Raw genomic sequence first — 24,539 nt, 5'->3', positions numbered from 1 at the left:
TTGTCACCATGCCAGTTGGCTGGGTGTGGGTACCTCTCTCACCAGCCATGGCTCTTCAGCAAAGGACTTCTGCGACTCACTGGGACTGACACAATCTGTCAATTTCCCGACCCGGATCTCAGTCAACGGAGCATCTTCTCTTCTGGACTTGGTTATGACTAACTTCCCTGAAAATGTCTGCTGCTCTTCTTCTGCTCCAATCGGCTCATCTGATCATGTGCTTGTCAAAGTGGACATCTCTCTGACCATTCTCAGAGAGCCTCCTCAGCGTCGATGAGTCTGGCATTTCACTCAGGCCAACTGGCACGGTCTTCAAGCAGCCATCAATCATCTGGACTGGTCTCCCATCTCTACTGCCTCTGACATCAACTCATCCTGGGAATTCTTTCAAAGTAAATTGCTCTCTCTCATGCACAGATTTATCCCATCTCGTCTTCAGTTGTCATACCCTTCCTCCCGTCCATGGTACACGGAATCTTGTGGTGAGGCTGTTGCCCTGAAACAACTTGCTTTAGTCTCCTGGAAAGCAAATCCAACGGAAGGAAATCTCATTTCCTTTCACAAAGCCCGAAACAAGTGTGTGTCCACCCTCAGGAGAGCCAGGAAACAATATCTCACCGTTCTCAAGACCGAACTCTCTTATCTGTCTCCCTCTTCCAAATCCTGGTGGCGTCTGGTCAAATCTGTTTCTGGTGTTTGTTCCCCCTCCATCCCCTCCCTCACCTCAAACGGCTTAGCGGCTGACTCCGCATGTGAAAAAGCTGAATGCCTCAACTCTGTGTTTGCCTCTAAATCTTGTGTCCCAAACCCATCCCTCTCTGTACCCACTGTACCCAGTCATACCCAGCTGCTCCTGGACTCTGTGTCCTTTCCTCCTGACAAGGTGGAAAAGTTTCTGTCAACCCTCGACTCTGATTCTGCAACTGGTCCTGATGGCATCAGCCCACGGGTCCTAAAATCATGTTCTTCTGCTCTTTCACTCCCTCTTTCTGTTCTCTTCACCCTCTCTTTTGCTCAAGGCCATCTGCCATCTGCTTGGAAATCAGCCAACATCACCGCTTTGCACAAAAAAGGTGCAAAAACAGATCCTAGCAACTACAGACCAATCAGCCTTCTCCCAATTATCAGCAAAGTCATGGAATCCATCATTGCTTCAGATATGAAATCTTTCCTCTTCTCCAATGGCTTGATCTCTGATCATCAATTTGGTTTCAGACCTGGTCACTCTACTCTGGACATGCTGCTTCTGCTTTCTCAACAATGGATGGAGGTCCTCAACGCCAAACAGGAAATTAGAGCTGTCTCCCTTGACATTTCACGTGCCTTCGATACGGTCTGGCACCCTGCTCTGCTCACCAAACTCTCCTCCTTTGGTATCCATGGAAATCTCCACGCATGGCTGGCGGACTTCCTCTCTGGTCGTAGTCAACGTGTGGCCCTGAATGGGTTTCTCTCATCTCCTCTTCCTGTTCAGGCTGGAGTTCCCCAACGTAGTGTTCTGGGCCCTGTGCTTTTTCTGGTCTTCATCAATGATCTCTCTGACTCTCTTGAAAATCCTCTCTATCTCTTTGCTGACGACTCTACTCTGTCGCTCCATTCCTCATCCCTCAGATCGGCAGTCTGCAGCCTCCTCACTCTCTGCAGACCTGGACAAAATCACAGACTGGGCATCCAAATGGAACATGTCTTTCAATCCTGATAAATCTCACACTCTTACGATGTCTCTCCGAAAAGACCGACTGGACAACCCTCCCATCCACTTTCTGAATAATCCTCTCCAAGAAGTTCTGTCACTCAAGCTTTTGGGTCTCACTATTTGCCATGATCTTTCCTGGGAAAACCACATTTCAAATCTGGCCTCCAAAGCCTGTCGCCGACTGGGCATCCTCCGTCGTGCGAAGTCCTTCCTTGGCACACCTGAGCTCCTCACCACATACAAGGCTTTCACCCACAGCTCTATGGAATACTGCTCTCCCCTCTGGTCTGGTGCTCCTGCCTCACACCTAGCTCGTCTTCATGCTGTTGAAACCAAAGCGTTCAGAATCATTGGAATCTCCCGCGATGAAGCTAACTCCAAGGGCCTTTCACTCACTCACTGCAGGCAGGTTGGTGGTCTTTCCGTCTTCTACCGACTCCTCTCTGGCCTTGCCCCCCCCAGCTCTCTCTGGGCTCTGTCCCCCAAATATTCCTACAGGTCGCACAAGATCTGCCTGCAACCCTCTTATGGTTAAACTGCCAAAATCAAGACTTTCTGCTCACCTTCACTCCTTCATTACTCTTTTCTCCCGCCTCTGGAACAAACTCCCTCACTCTCTCGGTCCCCTTGTGTTTTATACCTCTCCCCCCCCCCCCCCCCTTCCCACGCCTCCTCCCCCCCAAGCCCTCTCCCTCCCACACTTCTCCCTGCTCTCAAATGTTGTGGTTGTGTGCTTCCCCTTCTCTCCCCATCTTGTCTTCCGCTCCCTCTTTTTGTATATTTTGTGTGTCTGGTTGTTTTGTTAGTGAAATAAATGTTAGCTCTTTCACGAGCCTCGATTCAGTATACAAAAAAAAAAAAAAAAAAAAAAAAAGAATCACTGTTCATATCGGTAAATATTATTACATCGTGTTTAGAAAAACTGGAAAATTGAAAAAATTGGAAAAACAATATAGCCTATTTTACTCCAGGGGACCCAGGATTACCCACCGAAAATTTCGTTGCGATCAGTTGAGCCGTTTTTGTGGTACCTGGGAACAGACAGACGGACGGACGGACAGACAGACATTTGGTCAATTATAGTAAGATTACAAACCCCTCAAAAATACACATCTCAGCCAAGTAGCGGAATTTTCACGCAAGTCCCACACTTCCGAACCGGGGAATAAATGGCACCCCATGACCACCACCCAAAATGGAAAATGCCAAAAGAGACTCCTCCCTTTCTCTCAAAACTCCACAACTACTAATCGTGCACTTCCGTCGGGTTGGCCAGAGGGAAGTCCCTGACCCAAGTCTCGCACGAACCGGCCATGATAATCCGTCATTAACAAACACCAATAATACATGGGAACCACCATCTGCATGTGGGAGGCCCTGTCAGACAAATGAAAAAATCTGGACAGGGGAAGACTAAATGGCAGAATAAAAAAAAAAAAATTAAACCGTTAATTTTGATAGGAACGAAACAAAGCAAGAGACGCCCCAGAAAGGGAAAAACCTTGACAAAACAACGCAACTCTCAAGTCTTAGAGTTTCCAAGTTGGGAGGGAAATACGAGACCGAGAGAACCGAAAACGAGGAAACGCGAGGTGGGAGGGGCGGGAACAGGTTGGGTCGAGGCCACACCCACAAACCGCCACAATGTAATTTAGAATTTAATTCAGCAATATTATCATTATTAAGTCACTAAAAACAAAAACAAATAGCCGATGTTCAACAGGAGGCCCAATTTGGTATGTGTGCCAAGTTTGGTGACAATTAATTAATAACTAATCATTGAAATCTCCCGCGATTAAGCTAACTCCGAGGGCCTTTCCCTCACTCACCGCAGGCAGGTTGGTGGTCTTTCTGTCTTCTACCGACTCCTCTCTGGCCTTGCTCCCCCAGCTCTGTCTGTGCACTGTCCCACAAATATTCCTACAGGTCGCACAAGATCTGCCTGCAACCCTCTTATGGTTAAACTGCCAAAATCAAGACTCTCTGCTCACCTTCACTCCTTCATTCCTCTTTTCTCCTGCCTCTGGAACAAACTCCCTCACTCTCTTCAATCCCACTCCCCCCTCCAGGTCTTTAAAACAGCTGTTCACCACCATCTCTTGTCTTCCCCCATCCAAAACCTTGATCTTTTCTAGCCCGTTAATTCACCCCAGATCCACTTTTTTGAAATTCCGACTTTTGTCGTGGAAGTCCTAGCAATGTCAGTGGTTTTTTTTTTTTTTTCCTCTCCCCCCACTCCCCTCATTCCCGTGTCTCCTCCCCCCAAGCCCTCTCCCTCCCACAGATCTCCCGATGTCCCTACTCTCAAAAGTTGAACTTGTGTGCTTCCCTCTCTCTCCCCATCTTGTCTCTCGCTCCCATTTATCTTATGTTGTATGGGTCAGTTTGTCTTTTTGTGATTAATGTTAGCTCTTACACGAGCCTCGATCTTGTATACAAATAAATAAATTGGCCCAGAAGTTTGAGTTTGATTAGTGTTGCACACACACACACACACACACACACACACACACACACACACACACACACACAGACACACACAGACACACACACACACACACACACAATGACTTTTATTTATAAGATAATCTGGAATTTTCACAGAGAGGATTTTGTTGTTATCTTATCCTGATGGTTATGCTTGCCGTCAACAATAGAAGTAAGCACAATGGACACAAAGTCCAATTAGGCCTGGCATTGTGCTGCTTTTTTGCCTTTGTTGACCCCATGATGACACCGTTGTAATGAGAATTGCTTAACAAAGGTTAACAACGTGGGCTGTGCCAGATACCTATGTATAAGCCTTGGTACGGAATTTCATTCTTTAAGCAATCCTTTTGCAATCACCTCGTCTGTTGTGCATTTGATACACTGATTTATTCTGTCATCTGTTATTTATTTTTTTTGTATACAAGATGGACGCTCGTGAAAGAGCTAACATTAATCACACAAAAAGTCAAACCGACACATAAAACACAAAATAAGGGGAGCGGTAGACAAGATGGGTAGAGGGGGGGGGGGGGGGAGGACACAAACACAACATTTGAGAGCAGGGACATCGAGAGAACTGTGGGAGGCAGAGGGCTTGGGGGGGAGGTGGAAGAGGTATAAAACATATGGACACTGCAAGGACTTCCAGGAAAGAAGTTGGAATTTCAAAAAAGTGTATTTGGGGTGAATTAGCGGGGGTAGAAAAGATCAAGGTTTTGGATGGGGGAAGATAAGAGATGGTGGTGAACAGCTGTTTTAAAGACCTGGAGGGAGGAGTGGGATTGAAGGGAGTGAGGGAGTTTGTTCCAGAGGCGGGAGAAAAGGGGAATGAAGGAGTGAAGGTGAGCAGAAAGCCTAGATTTTGGCAGTTTAACCATGAGAGGGTTTCTGGCAGACCTTGTGCGACCTGTAGGAATATTTGGGGGACAGAGCACAGACAGAGCTAGGGGAGCAAGGCCGGAGAGGGGTCGGTAGAAGACAGAAAGACCACCAAACCTGCCTGCGGTGAGTGAGTGAAAGGCCCTCGGAGTTATCTTCATCGCGGGAGATTCCAATGATTCTGAAAGTTGTACTTGTGTGCAACTTGTGTGCAAAAGTTATTGTAGAAAGTGTGCATTCTATCTTGGTTAGTTATAAAGGAGGAGTGAAATTGGTGGAATCTGACACTCCCTGTCCCCCTCACTAGCCTCCTATATCTTCCTCGTCTTCTTAGCATTCTCCCATATCCTCTCCCCTCTACTTTCCTTGTTTAATGCATCCGTACTTTCCAATTTCCGTTTGTGCATACAATGTAGATAGCTCCTAATATGATACAGGCCAGTCCTCTCTGATGCGAATCGACAATAATTTGCATTTGTCGACTTGGAGTGCCTTTACTTGTCATTTCCAAAACTCGTGTGGATTTTGTTGTTGCAAATGGATTACACGACTAACCTATTTTTTTTAACTTCATTGAACATGTGCGGACTTGAAATGTCATGAATCGTTCGACAGTCGCACGAAAGACGCCGTTCCTCATAGATTCCTTGTGCCGCTTTCTGTTTGCTTGTCTGTCGCAAAAAGGTATGGATGGATTGGGACGAAACCTGGTGGACAAGTTGAGTGTGTGACGAGGAAGAATTGATTCAATTTTGGTGAAGATCTAAACGCGGATCTGGATATGATAATTTTTTTAAAGTAATTCCTCACTACAGAGATTGGGCCAAAAATTATATAGAGCAGGATATTTCTAAAATTTGTGGACGAGTTATGGCAAAAGTATGTGGACGAGTTGGTTAAGTGACTGGAGCAAGCCAATTCGATTTTCGTTCAAGCCCGGATCCAGCTCCGGCCTACCAGTGGGATAGAAAACGTAAACTGTTGAGCCTGGCGGAGTACGGAGTGCCTTTCTAATTTACGGGATGTTTCGACTTGTTTGGCAATATGTTATGGTCGCCCTTATATACTTTAAAAAGATAATTATATAGTCCTCTCCTGCTCATAAGCCTGGTGTTGGTTTAGCGGTTAGGGTGACGGCTTGGGATCCTAGGATCCTGGGTTAGAATCCCGGTCGATCGCTGAATTAACACCAGGGGGGTTGACTCAGCCTGTCATCCTTCCGAGGTCGGCAAATTGAGTACCAGTTCACTGGTAATTCCCTGTGTGTCGCAAGGGGCGACTGACAGGCAGGAAGGGCATCCGGCTGGAAAACATCGCTTCAAAAAAAGAGGACCAAGGTGCCCGAAAAAGGACCAACCTTTGCTCTGCAGGGAAAAATGGCCTCCGAGGGTGGTTTGTTCTCCTGCTCATGGAGGAAGTTGTAAACATATTACCCACTGGACAAAGATATTGATAGAAAATGGTGTACCTATCAAAAATTTACATTCGTATATGAACTTGACAAGTACACACCACATGTTGGAGTGTAATCTGAGTCCTGAGTATCATGAGCCACAGATTCAGGTACTTTGTATAAACTGGGACCGTTTGTCATTTTTCTCCGTAGGCAACAGAAGGCGATTCCATTGTTGTGCCCGGACAAGAACAAGGTGAACTTTGTACCGAACAGTGACACTGCTTTTTGCCCAATCAGCCTCCTCAAACTACTCACGCACAGCTTGGCCTCCCTGAAGCCACCCACGGGACCCGCGGGCGTCGCAAGCACCGCGGAGATGCAGACCGACACGGGGACCGGGGCCCTGGTCTCGGGTCCTCCGCCTTGCACGAGGCCCCACAAGGACCCCTTGCTGACCGGCGGTTCGCAACCGCCCGAAGATGGCTGACGGCACGGAGAGAGAGAGCCGGTGAATGAGAACGGTGGGAGTTTGAGCAAAGGCGATGGATTTGGCGGGAGATTAAGGGGAGAGCCGTATTGTGTTTGTGTGTGTTTTGCAATGGCCGTCGGGCCGACAAGGGAGCAGCATGGATTTGCATGAACTTTCTTTGTCATTGAACCAGAGCACAACCCGGTACCACCCTCAAACTGCGAAACGCCAACGTGGCGGTCGGCGTCTCTCACGGAACGAATTTGTACGTTGTAGCCTCCACAGCAAACGCACCTGCGATGAGCCCGACACACCACGCATCCTCTATTGCAGGATGCAAAAACAAATAAAACAGCCTTAATTCCCTCTGGAAGCACAATTCCGTCCCAGAATTGCTTGCATTCCCATTCTCGTAGCCCATAAACGATCAACCATCCATTTTTGTATAACCGCATCCAGCCAGTTCAACCCGTTGTGGTTTTTTGTTTTGTTGTTGTTGCTCATGTTGTCTCCAATTGTCCCACAGTCTCGTGTCTTGTCGACATTTCCCCGTTTGTTTTGCAAAGTGTTGAAACGACATCGGGGAATGTGCGGCGAGTTTGCAACGCGTTTCTATTCGATTCCGCACAGAGGAGTTTTCTTCTTTTTTTCCTTTTTTAATCCTTTTTTTTTTGCTGAATTGCTGACTGTGACGTATTAAGATTTTTCATATTCCATCCCTGCTGATTGGTCGGCTCACTGACCGGATATACCTTTTTGTATGACGTCTCGGCTCGCGGCCATATTGCTTTGGGCCGGGGCCTAGTGCGAAACCGTTTGGCGTTGTTGGTGAGGAGCCATTCCATGCTCTAAGGGCTTTTAGGTCATGCTCGTGTTGAAAGCCCAGTCAGGTATGCCTGCACAGGTGTCGTTTTGGGGTCTGGCCTCGTCAGTGTTACAAAATGATTCGCATGTAGTGTGAGGCTTCTGGTTTGTTTGAGGACTGAGTGTTTGACAGGTGATTTTACACCTACTGTACCTAATTGCTTTTGAAGAGCATCGGATTTCCTCAAGACAGACAGCACTGTTTAAAAAAAGAAAAAGAAAAAAACCTCAAGTAAAGGGACATTTACAACGTTGATTACTCAAACCTGCCCCAACCCCTAATTGTCTTGTGTGTGGCCGGAACATCAGAAACTCAAAGCTCTGTCTGAATTGTGTACTACCTGTTGTCCAAGCATCGAATTTGATTGTCTCTGCAAAGTGTTCATTTAACTGAGGGTTCACGCAAGAGCTTCAAAATGACATTTGTTATTCAGCTTCTTTTTTTTTTTTTGGGTGGGCTTTGCAGTCCACATGTATGCAGTTAACATGTCACTCCTGTTAGTCCAGTGTGTTGGGACGGTGCAGGAGTGTAGACCCCGTGGCCTGGTGGGTGAAATGGCGTGCATAGTCCAACTCAGGAAAGTTTGGCGCGACAACTTGTGCTGATTGAACGTGTGTGTGTGTGTGTGTGTGTGTGTGTGTGTGTGTGTGTGTGTGTGTGTGTGTGTGTGTGTGTGTGTGTGTGTGTGTGTGTGTGTGTGTGTGTGTGTGTGTGTGTGTGTGTGTGTGTGTGTGTGTGTGTGTGTGTGTGTGTGTGTGTGTCATATCTCTCATTTCTATAATTTGGATTACTGAGATTACTTTTCCAGGAACTATGGAAACAAAGAACTCATTGTCTCCTGAAGGTGAACTGAACAATAACTCACCTCAGCCCATTCTGTGTAGACCAGCACGTGTTCATTGTTTAATATTGTTATTTTATTATGATTGTTGTTATTATTATTATAATTATAATTCCAAGAGTCTTATTTGCAATCTCGTGCATAAAAGCAGAGGTGGTTGTGTTTTGTGTGGTTCATTACATGTGTAAGGCCAGGTGTGTACATCCAGGTGGGAAATAGGAGTTCGGCAGCTGGAGGTGACCTGGTTTCGTAACGAGCGCCTCATAGCGGTTGTGCCCCTGGAATGGTTTATGTGAGCATGGGCTGTCTCGATCCACAACCTTTGTTTCCTGGGTGCAAATGGCAATCATTGGTTTATTAGCAATTGCACGTCAAACGGGCAAAATAGTTTGTTTTTTTTGTTGTTTTTTGTGACACCAGTAAATGCTTCTGTTTAAACCACGTTTTCTTGAAACGTTTCTTGACAGCAAATTAATGCTTTGTTGCATTTAATGCTGCTGTTGTTGTTGTTGTTGTTACTACCAAGTTTCCGTTTAAGTTTGTGAGGCTTTTACACCGCATGGGATTTGAATCCACAAGCCTGCAGGAAAGGCCTCACGGATGAGCCGCCCGAAACGTGAGCCAACTTGGCTATGAGGTTGAGGATTTACTGAGGGAATGGGAACGTTTTGAAGATTTGGACCATTTTTGAAGTCTGTCGATGGGGTTGGGTATTGCGAGTGCCTTTCAGCATGAATATTGTGCAGGCCGCGTAATGGCGGCCAAAGGCAGTTCGAACACCGCCATGATTCTCTCGGTGATTACTCCCATCTCACTCCACCGCAGTGATAAATTATGCCTTCGACTGCGATTGTAAAATGCCGACATTTGCTCTGTTACGGGAACGCTCTTTCCGAGTACCCACGCTCTTATGTCAGAAGAATATGCATTATTACCTTCTGTTTAGCAGGTTTCTGTCAGGGCGGTCGCGGTGTAGACTTTCCTACTTTGCTCGTGCGTTATCTTACCTGACCTTACCATTTGTCGTGCATCGCACCTAAAACAACCTGGAAAAGAAAACTCTACGTGGTCTCGCAAAAAAAACATTTCTCCATTTTAGATTTTCTCATCCACTAGTGAGATTTCCACTTGATTTGTGCCTTTCCCTTTCCCAGTCTTTCCCAGTGGCGAGTCGATTAACAACACAAAGCCACACACGGAGCCCCCGAAACATTCTTCTGAATGGCCAGGCCTCCCGAGGCTGCACTGGCCCATTTCCCACTGGACAGATTGACTGAACTGACTAGTTGCACTGTTCTCTCCAATCAGGAATAATAACGATCATAGCAAGCCAAAGAGCCTGGCTTTTGATTGGAGAGAAACTCGGTGTGCCTTACAGCGCAGTCACTCTCTGAATTACAAATAGGCCAAGTGTGCTGACTGCGGGATCAACGTATATGGTCTTGCTTTGCTCAGAATCACCAGGATTATAACTCCTTGGTACCAGCATTTTGAATCGGTCTCCCTTCGCATCCTGAGACGCATTCTCTTTTTTGAAAATGCATCTATTCTTTTTTTTATCGACTGTGGTTAACGTGACATTTTAGGCCATCTTAGGCTATGTCTGTGGGTGTGTGTGGGAGCAACTTTCGCGAAAACTTGGCTTTTGTGCAGTCCATCCCTACACGAGGACGTTTTAGGCACAAATAACAGCTTCATTTATTTAATTTTTTTTCGAAGAAAAAAATAATACTCGAATGCAGTGATTGATCAGGAATCGATCTCAGGTGTGCTTTGCTCCTCACTATTCGATGCAAATTCAGAATCCTTACTTTGAGACGTCGTCGAGAGTGAACATCCTTTTATTTCTACTCTAATTTTGGGCTGAATGCAAAGAGAGGTGTAAGTCGTGCTTGATCACCCGTGTGCTGTTTGTGCTCCCTGCGCTTTTCTTCCATCGTCATCACCTTGCAGCTTTACCTGCCAGGAAGCACCGTCTGCCTTGACACACTTGTCCGAACTGTCGTTGTAAAAAAAAAAAAAAAAAAAAAAAAAAAAACAAGGGGAAAACATTCCGTCTTTCAAATGGTGTGCATAATCGCATTTTGTATTGTTTTTGGTATCCACTTGCAAAAAAAAAAAACAATAAAAATCTCAAAGCCCATGCCGCTCGTCCATGTTGTTCTTGACTGTTTGTCGGATTATTCTGAAAACCCATGCAGAATGGATTTTTAGGAAACTAAAAAAAAAAAAAAAGATTGTTTTATTGCAAACCTGAGCACCCCTCTGAGGTTTGTGGTTTTGGGGTTCCTCCTCTGCCGGAATTGGACCTGACTAAAAGCTGCCATTCTGCTGCAGTTCCAGCAATGATATATGTATCTGATGTAGGGTATTGGGTATGTTGGGTGTATTTTACAAGAGTAGGAATTTGTAGCAGTGCTCTAGTCTAGTACGTTCCCTGAATTGGTTGAGTATGAGTATATATGGTCGGTGACTCTAGTACTCACCTTCACTCCTTCATTCCTCTTTTCTCCTGCCTCTGGAACAAACTCCCTCACTCTCTTCAATCCCACTCCTCCCTCCAGGTCTTTAAAACAGCTGTTCACCACCATCTCTTATTTCCCCCCATCCAAAACCTTGATCTTTTCCACCCCCGTTAATTCACCCCAAATCCACTTTTTTTTCCTTAAAAAAAAAAAAAAAATCAACTTCTTTCTTTCCTGGAAGTTCTAGCAGTGTCCATGTGTTTTATACTTTCCCACCCCCTCCCCCCCCCCCCGCCCCTTCCCATGCCTCCTCCCCCAAGCCCTCTCCCTCCCCCAGATCTTCCGTTGTCCCTGTTCTCTGTTGTTTTACTTGTGTGCTTCCCTCTCTCTCATCAACTCGTCTCCCGCTCCCTTTATTGTATGTTTTGTGTCGGTTTATTTTTTTTTGTGATTAATGTTAGCTCTTACACGAGCCTCGATCTTGTATACAAAAAAAAAAAAAAAACCCTCTACTTACTCTAGTCCCGCCCCTCTGCTGGTTTTAAAGAATCCCTATTGAACCCGAGACGTTGCACTTTTACAGGACGTTTGATCCCATCTTGACAAAAGCCCTCCCTATACGTTCCAAAATGTGCAACTGATTTTGGGGTCCATTGCAGCTTCCTTCAGCGCTTGTGCTACACAAGGTCTTTATGGTGCATTTTCAGATCCCAGCTTGACTTTTTGGTGATTAATTCCATCCAAATAACATTCCATATCCTTCCCAGCCCTCATCTTGGAATGCAGTAAGCTCCTTGAGAGTGCCAATGAGAAGCAGGTACGCAGCCTTGCGTGGCATGGGATTAAACTGGCGAGTGCGGCAACGCTCCCGCAACTCGCCACTTGGCAAGTGATGAAGCAGCTTGAACTCGCAGATTTCTCGTAATTCCAGAAAACGCCAATCTTTTTCACATGGCAACCCACTGAAACCAACGACTGCCTCAACAGAATCAAAACATGAGTATTTTTTTTTTTTTGGTGTTTTTGCTAAAAAAAAAAATCCTGGTATTGGAGTCTGATTCTCTTACAAAGTTGTTGGCTTCTCCGACGTGGACTTCAGAGTTCCCAGTTTGTCACATGAAGGTTCTTGACTCAATGTATTCTTCGTTTTGTATGCAGCACATTGTTGTGGGGCGACACCATTGGCTGAGGGTGTGATGCAATGCCCTCTGCTGGTTAGTGCAGGAATTTGTTCCATGGTGCCGGCGAAAAAAAACCAAAAAAATCTAATGACTGCAGATGACTGTCCACCATCTAATGACTGCAGACGGGACGCCAGTTTAACGTCCATCCAAGGGACAGCATATCCATCGATGAATCACCCTGCCTGTGAAACACCAGGATGGCAGTTTATAGCTGGGACAAGAAAATACTATCGTTATCAAAAGGTATCATAATGATAACAGGTGACTTGTGTCTTCATTTTCAATTTAAAGCTTTCTAACCACTCACTGATATAAATGTTTCGTACCTTCCAGATGGGGTAGGAAGCTGAAATTTTGCATTCTGATGTAACTGAAAGCCCATATCCAAGTAAAAATCACAAAACAGTCGGAAAAATTACGTAAACGAAAATATCCGTGAATAAAGGTCAGCTGGTGCAGACTGTCTGCTCATTGCAGGTCACGTGATCCAAAATAATGAAGCTTACACTGGAACTGGTTGCGAGGCAATGGTAACGAGCACCTCTTATTTTATAATTCAATTACTTAAATAATTATTAATTTTGTTTTATTATTTTTATTTAATTGTTTTAGTATTTAAAAAAAAAAATTTGGGTTATATTTACATATTAATTATTTAATTATATATTTAACGAATTAACAATTTATATTTAATATTTTTCAATTATTTAATCTAATATATTATGGCACTGGGGCTCAGGGGTTACCACGTGGGGGTTCCTCAGATCTGCTTCCTGACCAAGACCTGAGGCCACCAGGCCACAGATAAAAGCAACCACGGACCTCGGTTGGAACAATTGGATGTAACAGGGTTCTCTCACCTTTTATGTCATGTTACTTGTGGGTGACCCAATGATATCGGCTAAGGACCACGTCCTCGGCCTTCACCCGTCTTCCACTATTACAACTATGGCCGAGCAAAACCATAAGTGAACGCTGGCTAAACACAACTGAAGACACCAAATGTTACGGATTTTACATTGTCAGGGGTTCAAAAGATCCCGATCCACACTTGCATCCTACGTTACCCAGCCATGTCGGACCAATGGATTAGAAGGAAGCAGATGGAAAATGCACAACTTCTATTTACTGCAAAGCAATGGTGAAAACACATTAATTACAGCTCTTTATTGACCAAGCAAAGGCAAAAGGCGTGTATTTACAGAAAAGAAACAGCAGAGTAAAAAGATGCAAAAGAGCAGACTTATCCTTATACAGTATACACCTTAGCACGGACAATGAGACAAGGTACCTGCATTCATTGTGCGAAAAGAAGTATAAAAGGAAGAATAATACACTGAAAAAGGCAGTTTGGAGTATGGGAACGACTCCAGAATCACCTTAACCCACCAGGGGGCCTGGATCGGACCAAATAATATAGGTGGGAGGAGGCATTTATAGAGGAGGGGGCGATGGAGTGTTGATGTAGCGTAGGAGTGGTGTCACTGCACCATCGCTTCACTCCAGACCCAGCGGCAGCTCGTCCTGGCAGGTAACCTTTGAGCAGGCAGAACCCGTAAGTCGACTTCTCACAGCGGCAGCTCGTTCTGAGGCACTCCACAGCAGCTCACCACCACAGCTCCCCGTAGCCGCACTCCACCGCTACAGCCACTACCCTCAATCAAGCTCTGCTCTGGACTTTTATACTTCCTAGGCCAGGCATGGCTTCCAAGCGAGCACAGTCCGTGTGAGCGTCTGTCCAGTTCGTGCTGCCTTTCCCCATTGGTGCGTACTCGAAGGGGGCGGTTCCAACTATGCAGCTTAGGAAATTCCCATCATCACTGAAGAGAGCTTAACATAGATGTGTAGCCCTCACACCTCTGCTCCCATGGGAAGCGGTACGAGAAAGCCCCTGCCCCCTTATTTGCATGCGCGAAGGTTGCTTTGTGCAGTATACACATCGAGCAACCCTGCGCTCAGCTTCCTGGGCAGTATATGTGCCGAATCATTCAGCGTTCAGTCTCTCGGTACAGCATGCCTGAAAGATCCGGCCCTCATGCATTTGGCATATTTGAAAAGGCATTCCGGGTGAGGGCGATGAAGCTACAAGAAGGTAAGACGGACAATCCAAAGGATGATTACTAATTAATTGTTATACTATTAAATGGCGGATTAGTCTGCCGGTCCGGAGTTTGGAAGGAGGTTAATGTTACTAATGAATGAGTGAACAGTCAAATGAGCAAACAGCCCAGAGGTGGGAATGAATCGAATACTGTGTAGATCCAGAAGGAAAGATTGCTAGAACGGACCGAATTGATTGAAGATAGGATTGTTGGAACGAACCGAATAGGAATTGAAAGAAAGAGATAGTTGGAAATGGGGAGAGGCCACACCAGGAATACATAGACTAATTAAACACAACGCATGTTCCCATTCCCGAACGAACCCATGGGAAAAGGGCTACCGCACATGGAATAAGAAATAACTATCTTGAGAATCCTAGTGTAAATGGATGTGCTCCCCCTGGGGGGTGAATCTTCCAAAACCACAACAATATAAAGATCTTTCACACCACTGACTTTATTAGCCCCCTATGGACTTCGTCCAAAACGGGGGATTATGGATTGGGTCTCATCCATCCGTCCGTGCATGCGTGCGTCCGCAACCATATCTCGGAGATGTAGAACCGATTTTGTTCATACTTGGCACAAAGACAACGCATGACGGTACACATACGCACATCATCTTGTTTCGAGATGTGATCAAATATGGCCGACTGGCTGCCATTTTCGTTGTAAAAAACTGATGTTGAACACTTGCTCGACCATTTCTTGGACATGCATTTACCCATCTTGTTCAAACTTTGCACACAGATAATGAATGATGGCTTACATATATGCACATCATTTTCTTTCGAGATCAGATCCAAGAGGGCGGACTGGCGGCCATTTTGTTACTTAAATGTGTCCCCAACCATTTCTTGAACATGCATGGTCTAATGTTCAAACTTTGCAAAAGCACAGCACATGACAGCATATCCTTCCACCTCACTTTATTTTGCGATCTCATCAAAGATGGCCGACTGGTAGACTGGCGGCCATTTTAGTTATAAAAGACCTGATATTGACCACATCCTCATCCATTTCTCGGACATGCATTTACCGATCGTGTTCAAACTTGACACAGAAAATGAATGATGGGTTACATATGCATGTCATTTGTTTTTGAGATCAGATCCAAGGTGTGAAAGATTTGATATCCAAGATTGCCGACTGCTGGCCATTTTGTTACATAAACATGTCCCCAACCATTTCTCGACATGCATGGACCGATTTTGTTCAAACTTGGCACAAAGATAATACATGAGTATACATAAGTATACGTACACAGAAGATTTTGTTTTGTAATGCGATTGACGGCCTTTAACTCCGTACAGCCAAATTACTAAAACCACGGGGGCCATGACGTTATGTCTTTTTCTTCTTGTTTAATCCAACTAGTGAGGTACCCGTGCTACGCACGGGTGGGAGGCCAGAAGCAAACAGGCAATGCAGATACTGCGAATGCTAAAGCATGAAACCAATAAATTCCACATTCCTGTAGCACCTTAAGTCGCACATCAGACATGGACAGCAAGTTCGTGAAGGATTTCCATGAAAAACGTACCCGTACGCAAACAAACGGGTACGTTCACGCATAGAAACATCGATCGTGGGTCCGTGGCGAATCTGCATATGGAGATCTGCGAAGTTCACGTTCAGAAAGTAGAAACCATCACAGCATGTCATTCACTTGAACTCGATATCTCTTTTTTCATTCCAAACAATATATCTCCAATCACAAATTAATCACAAAATAAACTTTTAACATCATTGTTAATGTTTCCTTCATTGTAAAAACGACTAAGTCAACAGTTAAAAGGATTTTGAGCCGATAGGCGTTACGGCCTCGGAAAGATCGATGGAGACAGCGATCTGTTAGCTTATACACCGCCCAAATAGCTATATGGAATTCTCTCATATAGAGATTAAACCCACGTCGTTTGAACTTTGGCCGAGGTCATTATTTACTTTTAATGATGTTTATATACGAATCAAAAAGAAGATAATTGGTTTTGGGTCGTCCTTTCCGCATATCTCGTGGGATTGTGAGTTGGAGAGACGGCCGTGATGGCGGGGAGGGAGTTGGCATTCTCTCAAGCAGGGATTCAACCCATATCCTTATAAAAGGTCTTTGTCCGAGGTCACCGAGTCCGATCGGTGCAGCCGTTTGTGCGGCACCCGGGAAAATATCGTTATGCAGGAGTCCAAACCTGAAAATAATGGAGGCCAAAGCTGAAATTGGAAAAACAATACAGCCTATTTTACTCCAGGAGATCCCAGGATTACCCACCCAAAATATCGTTGCGATCGGTTCAGCCGTTTTTGCGGTACCTTCGAGCGGACGAACGGACAGACGGACGGACATTTGGTGAATTATAGTAAGATATGCGAGATTCTTTCTAACCACTGTTTGAATATAAAGCTCTTTCGCAAACCACTTCATCAAATATAAAAATGCTTATATTTATTATGTCTGCACCTTGGATGCATCTGAGTAGTTGCTTGTAGTGTGCAAGCATGCCCCCCTGGTTGGATTATAAAGTTTTTGTTTTTGTTTTTTTTGTTTTTTTTGTGTACAGAGTCGAGGCTCGTGAAAGAGCTAACATTTATCAAGCAAACAAAGTATATAAAAAGGGGGAGCGGTCGACAAGATGGGGAGAGAAGGGGAGGAAGCACACAAACACAACATTTGAGAGCAGGGACATCGGGAGATGTTTTTGGAGGGAGAGGGCCTGGGGGGAGGCAGGATAGGTATAAAACGCAAGGACACCAAGGACTTCCAGGAAAGAAGTCAAAAGTCACCTCAAAAAAGTGGATTTGGGGTGAAATTAGCAGGGGTAGAAAAGATCAAGGTTTTGGATGGGGGAAGATAAGAGATGATGGTGAACAGCCGTTTTAAAGACCTGGAGGGAGGAGTGGGATTGAATAGAGTGAGGGAGTTTGTTCCAGAGGCGGGAGAAAAGAGCAATGAAAGAGTGAAGGTGAGCAGAGAGTTGATTTTGGCAGTTTAACCATCAGAGGGTTGCTGGCAGATCTTGTGTGTCCTGTAGGAATATTTGCGGGACAGAGCACAGAGAGAGCTGGGGGAGCAAGGCCGGATAGCAGTTGGTAGAAGACAGAAAGACCACCAACCTGCCTGCGGTGAGTGAGTGAAAGGCCCTCGCAAAATCAAAATCTTAGCAGTCTTGTATATGCCCAGGTGTATGTTTGGATTCTCATGCAAATTCCCATTCACTTGAATGGCACACACACACACACACACACACACACACACATACACATACACACACACACATTATTGAAGGAGGATAAAAAATCCAATGTAACATTTTGTGACCAGTTCCTATATTAAGGTAGGCCACCAAGAGGTGTTCCATTGAATTACACCTGCATTCAGACTCAAAGACATAGAGACCCTTTGGGAACAGGCAATGTTGAAAACCCACAACGGTCCAGGCCGCTGTATAAAGTGATGTCACCCTATACACGGCTAACCACATCGTCGTTCAGTCTTAATGGTTTATGAACCTTCTATTACCAAATCACCAGCACACCATTTGCGGGAAGGAATCAATCCACGGACACGTTTTTGGCTCCCCGGCTGTGATCAGCAGTGAGCGATTCTATTTTCCCCAGAAAGCAACTGAGCCAGATTGATTATTTAATTTTGATATGTTTTCCTTTATCTATCTATAATTCCAGCAATCTCTGTGTGTCTGTCTGTGTGTCTGTGTGTCTGTGACCGCTGTTTCTCGACAACCACGGGTCCGATATACTTGAAACTTGCCAGGTATATTGCTGGGGACCCGAGGATGTGCCTTTTCAAGGTTTGTAATTAATCGGACAAGTACCTACCGAGCTATGTCCAAAAAACGCTTCAACCAATCAGAGAACAGCGAGCTATCACGTGTGCCGAACCGTTAATGCAATGCAAGCGTTAATGCGTTAATGCAAGGCTTTTCTTTTTTTCCCTCTTCTCTTTCTACTTTTCCTTGCGATTAAATTGCAAACAGCCAAAATACGTTGGCGCTAATTGAATAATTGGCCATTAACACTAAAATAATCGTAACTGCGATATGCCAACTTCCGGACAGTGCAGCCTTCCATGTTGTTGTTGTTTGCAGCAGCTGTTTGCAGCAAGGCAAGGCTTTTCTTTTTTTCCCTCTTCTCTTTCTACTTTTCCTTGCGATTAAATTGCAAAAAGCCAAAATACGTTGGCGATAATTGAATAATTGGGCATTAATAGATAGATAGATAGATATGCGATATGCGAACTTCCGGACAGTGTGCGCGTTACGAGCTGACCGCCATTACGGTACGTAATTCGATTTCTTATGCGCATTATTTCTCCCAATTCAGTCAGAGCGAAGGGCGGAAGCGAAGAGCGTTGTTATTTTTTGTTTACGGGCGTACGGGCGGGGTAGAGCGTACGGGTAGCGTTTTTTTTTTTTTTTGGCAAGGAACGGGCACCCACGTACGGGCAATGCCCTAGTATTCAAAATTTAGAGATCTTGTTGACTGTATAATGGGTACTTAAAACAGGGTCGATGTGTGGCAGGCACCCCCTGTTGGTCAGGACCTTTCCTGAAAGTGCTGGTTTGGCAGGAGAGTTCGTGGCCGCCATTCGAGTTGAGGGGCATTAGTTGTATATACTCCCTTACGAGAAAGCATACCAGGTCATCTGAGGGGAATCCACTCAACCCGAGGAGTGGTTTCCGGTTGTTGTATGACCATGTGTTTGTTTGACCAGGTGCTTAAGTCTTCGACCTGAAGTACTTGCGTGCACTAGTTTGACAAGCTTTGTTTGACCATGTAAATACTTTGGCAATGGGGTCATCAGCTTTGATACAATGTTGAATTTTTAAACCATTCTTTTCTATAAAAAGACATCTCCCAACAGAGATGGGCAGGGAGCCATAAACGCATCCATTCATTGCCTCCTTTTCCAACTGGGTGTGCTTCGGATTTGCTAACAAAAGGCTTGTAAAGCAACGTAGGCCGAATGATGTGGTGCTTAGCAATGGAGTAACTGATACTGCTTAATGGCTGGTTCTGGGTTTAGCACAGCCTGCTACTCGGCAGGTTTGTCCATTGAATGGATACACATACGTACACTGCTCTCCATAAGTATTTGAACGGTGAAGTCAAATTTGTTATTATTGCTATTTACTCAAATACATTTGTATTTGAGATCAAAAGATGAATATGAGGGAAATACAGAAGGTCAGGTTTTATATCTTGGTATTTCTATGCATATATGTTTTACCATTGTATCACAATAGCACTTTGTATGTTCAGTTCCCCCATTTTAGGTGCGCATAAGAATTGGAACAGATGACTGGCAGGTGGTTCTTGGTGCTCCGGTGTTTCTTCTTGCATTGATCATTCATACGTAAAAGAGCTGCGATTGTCTAGTCTTGCTTTTAGCCTTTGCTTTTGCTTCAGGAGTTTGCCTTTGGAGTCAGCAGGCCTACACCAACATGAAGAACAAAGCACTGTCTATGAAAGAAAAGCAAGCAATTTGGAAGCTGAAAGAACAGAATAATTCAATTAGAACCAAAGCACAAAAATTGGGAACAGCAACTACAACAATTTGGACTATCTTGAAAAAGAAAGAAACCACGAGTGTACTTGGCAAAAGACAGCGGCTCGGTGGGCCAAGGAAAACAACTCCAGTTTATGATGGAAGAATCATCAGAGATGTGAAGGAAAACCCGAAAACAACTGTCTGTGATATCACCAACTAGATGGTATTCATAGAATACATACCCTGCACAGTCAACTTGTTGGGAGCCGACTCTTCTGTTTTTGAACGTTTTTTTCCTTTGATCCAATATGGCTGCCAGACCACATGAGCGATTATATCATAAATGTATATTCTCTAATATAATTGTTGCATAGATCACACTCAATAAATTTCAAACTGATCAGACTAAGTGTTGTCACTGTCGAATTATGACGTCATAATTACGGCACCAATGACGTCATCGTTAACAACACTTATTCCCCATGCGGAGTTCTTTACAATGAGCCATGTTTGATTTTTTTCCATGGAGTGGTTTGGGAGATATTGAGGTGCAACATTTTTTGGATTTTCCAAGATGGCACCTGTACCATGTGACCTATGACGTCATAATTACCATTAAAACATTGTACAGGAGGAGGCTTTGGTGAAGGAGGTACATGGAGAAAAACATTGTCTCCATGTCTCTCGGTCCCTGCTCTCAAATGTTGTGTTTGTGTCCTTCCCCCTCTCTCCCCATCTTGTCTACCGCTCCCGATGTTATTTGTTTTATGTGTCTGTTTGTCTTTCTGTGTGATTAATGTTCGCTCTTTCACGAGCCTCGATCTTGTATACAAAAAAACAAAAAAAAAAAAAAAAAAAAAAAAAAAAAAACAAAAAAAAAAAAAAAAAAAAAAAAACATTGTACAGGAGGAAGCGCTCCTTTGGTGAAAAATGTGTGTCAATCGGACCAAGAATTGCAGGCAAAAAAAATTCATACTGATCGAATCAAGCATTGTACTTGTTGAATTATGACATCATAAATAAGATACCGATGACATTGTCATCAACATATGTTATTAGTCCCCTACCGGTGTACACCGGAGGGGACGATCGGTTTGCAGGCCGTCCCTCCGTCCGTCAGTCTGTCAGTCCGTCACGCAAAGAACAGTTTTCCGGACTTTTCTTCTAAACTCTTGACGCTAATGATTTCAAACTTGGCACATGGTTTGTTGGTTTCCTCATGACAAGTTACAGGTCAAGTTCGAACTTCACGACGTTTCGATCATTTTTGACAAAGTTATGGCACTTTGAACTTTGGGAATTCTGATAATTCTGATGATCCTTAACTCAGTGCCATTTTAAGTTTTAATTTCCTTTAAAAAAGATTTTCTCTGCAATAATTGGACCGATTGAGATCAAATTTTCACCATATGATGGACTCGGTCTGTAGAATATTTTAATGGTAATTATGACGTCACAGGTCACGTGGTTCTGGCGCCATATTGTTTTTCGTGAAAACACGAAAACCCCCTTTTTCTCTGCAACGGCTGAACAGATCGAGGCCAAACCTTGCAGGCAGACTCGCATACCCATGACGAACAAAAACGTCAGCGACCATGACGTCATGCGTCACATGGTTTCAGAGATGACATTTTTAAGCATGAACCTTTAAAACCAAGCTCCTCCGTCATTTTTGATCCAATCGAGGGGAAACTTCACAGTCCTGTTCAGCATGTCAGTCAACTAGAATGTCGTTTTGGAATTTGCGATAGGGCACGTGGTTTGGCAGATATCGTTAATTAAACGAAAATATTAAAAAAATGGATATCTTGTTTATTCCAGAGTTCTCCTCAAACCGCACCGCGCGCTGTCAGCCTCGTTTCGCGAACGTCAAAAGCGCGACACAGCGCGTGCTTTCCGGAGGGGTGGAGCCAAGCCGATCAACATATATATACACATCGATCATTGATCGTGAACCGGAAAATATAATAAATTACTGATATTTACCGACTCGAAAGGTTCTTTATCAACAACTTATTTTCTCATGCTTCTGCTGACCTGTCTGCAAGGTGTATAAATCAAAGTCCCGAGTGCGAATCACAGGTGAGCCCGTCCTGAGGGGAACGATTCAGAACCTGTGGGTAAATAACCCTTGGTAATTTCCCCAACAGTTTTCCGGACGACAGACTGCTGGTAGGGGACATGTATTGCAGCGCAATACTCAGAATGCTTGTTCTCCATGGGGAGTACTTGACAATGAGCCATGTTTCAATTTTTTTTGCATGGAGCGGTTTCGGAGATATAGAGGTGCAACGTTTTTCGATTTTTTTTCCCAAGATGGCACCTGTACCACGTGACCTATGACGTCATAATTATCATTAAAACATTGTACAGGAGGAAGCTTTGGTGAAGGAGGTACATGGAGGTACATGGAGAAAATTTAGTGTCTGTCGGTCCAACGCTTGCCGAGAAAATGAAATTTTAAAATGCAGACACGCACGCACGTCGCACATATGCCACATACACACACACGTACGCCACAAGTACACAACCAAATGCCTAACCCTGCTTTTTGCTTCGCAAGCGCAGGGTAAAAACCTCCAGACTGCAGGAGTGAAAGTATCACAATCTACCGTTCGTTCGCAGGAGTCTTCGACAGCAGAATTACAAAGGCTACATACACCACATGATGTAAACCTCTCATTAGCACCAAATATAGAATGGCCATATTAGAATTTGCCAAAAAGTACTGAGGTGTGAGCCAGTGAAGTTCTGGAACAATGTTTTATTGACAAACTAGCTGAATGCATCCAGCGTTGCAGGGGTTCTTTTTGAATGAATTTAATCTTCTGTACATAGGTCTGACGCAAGCCCAGTATCAGTTAGTGCTCAGCGATTCCTTGTTCTTTCTTCTGTCGGGCCCCGCGAGAGATAATTTTGAAAGCATGTGTTGCAATCAGTCAGATATTCCTATTAAGTGCATAAGTTGTACTTCAAGAGAATTTTGAAAGAAGAAGAAGATTTATTGCGAAATGGGCCCAGGCCGGCCGAGGCGGCCTCGACCAGCCTCGCCACCTAGCCTATAACCTTCCCTGGGCCCGTCCCGACATTTTTTGTTTCAGAGGTTTCCTCCTATCTTTCACCGTTCAGGAGATTAGTGCGTGTAGACAAACAAACAAACAAACAAACAAAATCTTTCTTTTATATATATATATACTAGCCGAAAGCACCCGGCGTTGCCCGGGTTCTTTTTGAATGAATTTACTACTATAATTCAGCTTTTACTCGTGGCTGTAGAAGATTGACTACTATAATTGAGCTCAGCTTTTAATTGCGAAATGGGCCCAGCCCGGCCGAGGCGGCCTCGACCGGCCTCACCACCTAGCCTATAACCTTCCGGGGGCCCGTCCCCACATTTTTTGTTTCAGAGGTTTCCTCCTATCTTTCACCGTTTAGGAGATTAGTGCGTGCAGACAATAAACAAACAAACAAACAAAAACTTTCTTTTATATACATAGATATCGAAGATAGAAGAAGAAGACAGAGAAATATAGAAGATGACACAAAGAGAAACCTTTCCCAAAGAGAAGGAAAGGTGAAAGTGCGGAGAAAGGAAAGAACTACATTTGATACAAAGCATACGACCTCATCTGTGAATCATAGTGGAGGTGGTGTCATGGCTTGGGCTTGCATGGCTGTCTCGAGAACGAGCTCACTCATCTTTATTGATGACGTAACTAATGACGACAGCAGCAGAATGAATTCGGAAATGTACAGAAACATTTTGTCTGCCTATGTACAAGAAAATGCCTCCATACTCATTGGGCGGCGCTTCACCATGCAGCAAGACAATGACCCAAAACACACGACCAATTCAACCAAGTTCATCAGGGGAATAAAGTGTAAGGTTTTAGATTGACCAACTCAATCTCCTGATTTAATTCCAATGGACCATGCATTTCACTTGATGAAGAGGAGACTAAAGTCATAAACGCACCAAAACAAACAACTGAAAATGGCTGCAGTAAAGGTTTGGCAAATCATCTCAAAGGAAGATACCAAGAGTTTGGTGACGTCAATGGGTCACATGGTGAATGCAGTTATTGCATGCAAAGGATATGCAACCAAATACTAACTGTTATACTGCTTTAATTTACTTTAGGTTAACCTGTCACTTATGTTTATTTAAAATCGGGGGGACTGAACACACAAAGTGCTATTCTTATACAATGGTAAAACATATACTGCACACTTATATCATGCATATTATGTATACACACATTACACACGTGAATCATAATTATACATACACGACCGGTCAAAAGTTTTAGAACACCTCAATTTTTCCAGTTTTTATTGAAATTTACGCAGTTTAATGTCCAGTGAATAACCTGAAATGGTACAAAGGTAAGCAGTAAACTGCTCGAGGTTAAAAAATAAGTTTAGGTTAGTAAAAACGGGAAAATAATGTAAATTGCACAGTTATATTGTAAACAAAAGGCCTTCTTCAGGGAACAAGTAATGGGTCAACAACTTACAGCTGTTCTGCAGCAATGTAAGTAAATTAAGCCTTGAAAGTTGATGTAAAACAATTCCTACAGTTGTCCCAACCTCTGCTGATTACTTGATTACAAACCCCCTGTCTGTATAAAAGCAGTATTGGAACA

General features: G+C 44.2%; 1 protein-coding gene across 1 annotated transcript in view; it reads left to right on the top strand.

Annotated features, from left to right (window-relative positions):
• Positions 1-10,779, top strand: part of LOC137438002 (protein FAM117B) — a 162,015-nt gene extending 151,236 nt beyond the window's left edge. Inside the window, exon 8 of the mRNA XM_068132842.2 lies at positions 6,672-10,779. Within this exon, the coding sequence (XP_067988943.1) occupies positions 6,672-6,948 (277 nt within the window). The 3' untranslated portion in view covers positions 6,949-10,779. The remainder of the gene's footprint in view (positions 1-6,671) is intronic.
• Positions 10,780-24,539: the final 13,760 nt, after the last annotated feature.

The sequence above is a fragment of the Myxine glutinosa genome, chromosome 12, assembly GCF_964187855.1.
Source record: "Myxine glutinosa chromosome 12, kmMyxGlut1.1, whole genome shotgun sequence".
Classification (NCBI taxonomy): domain Eukaryota; kingdom Metazoa; phylum Chordata; class Myxini; order Myxiniformes; family Myxinidae; genus Myxine; species Myxine glutinosa.
This window is presented reverse-complemented; position numbering and strand designations above follow the sequence as displayed.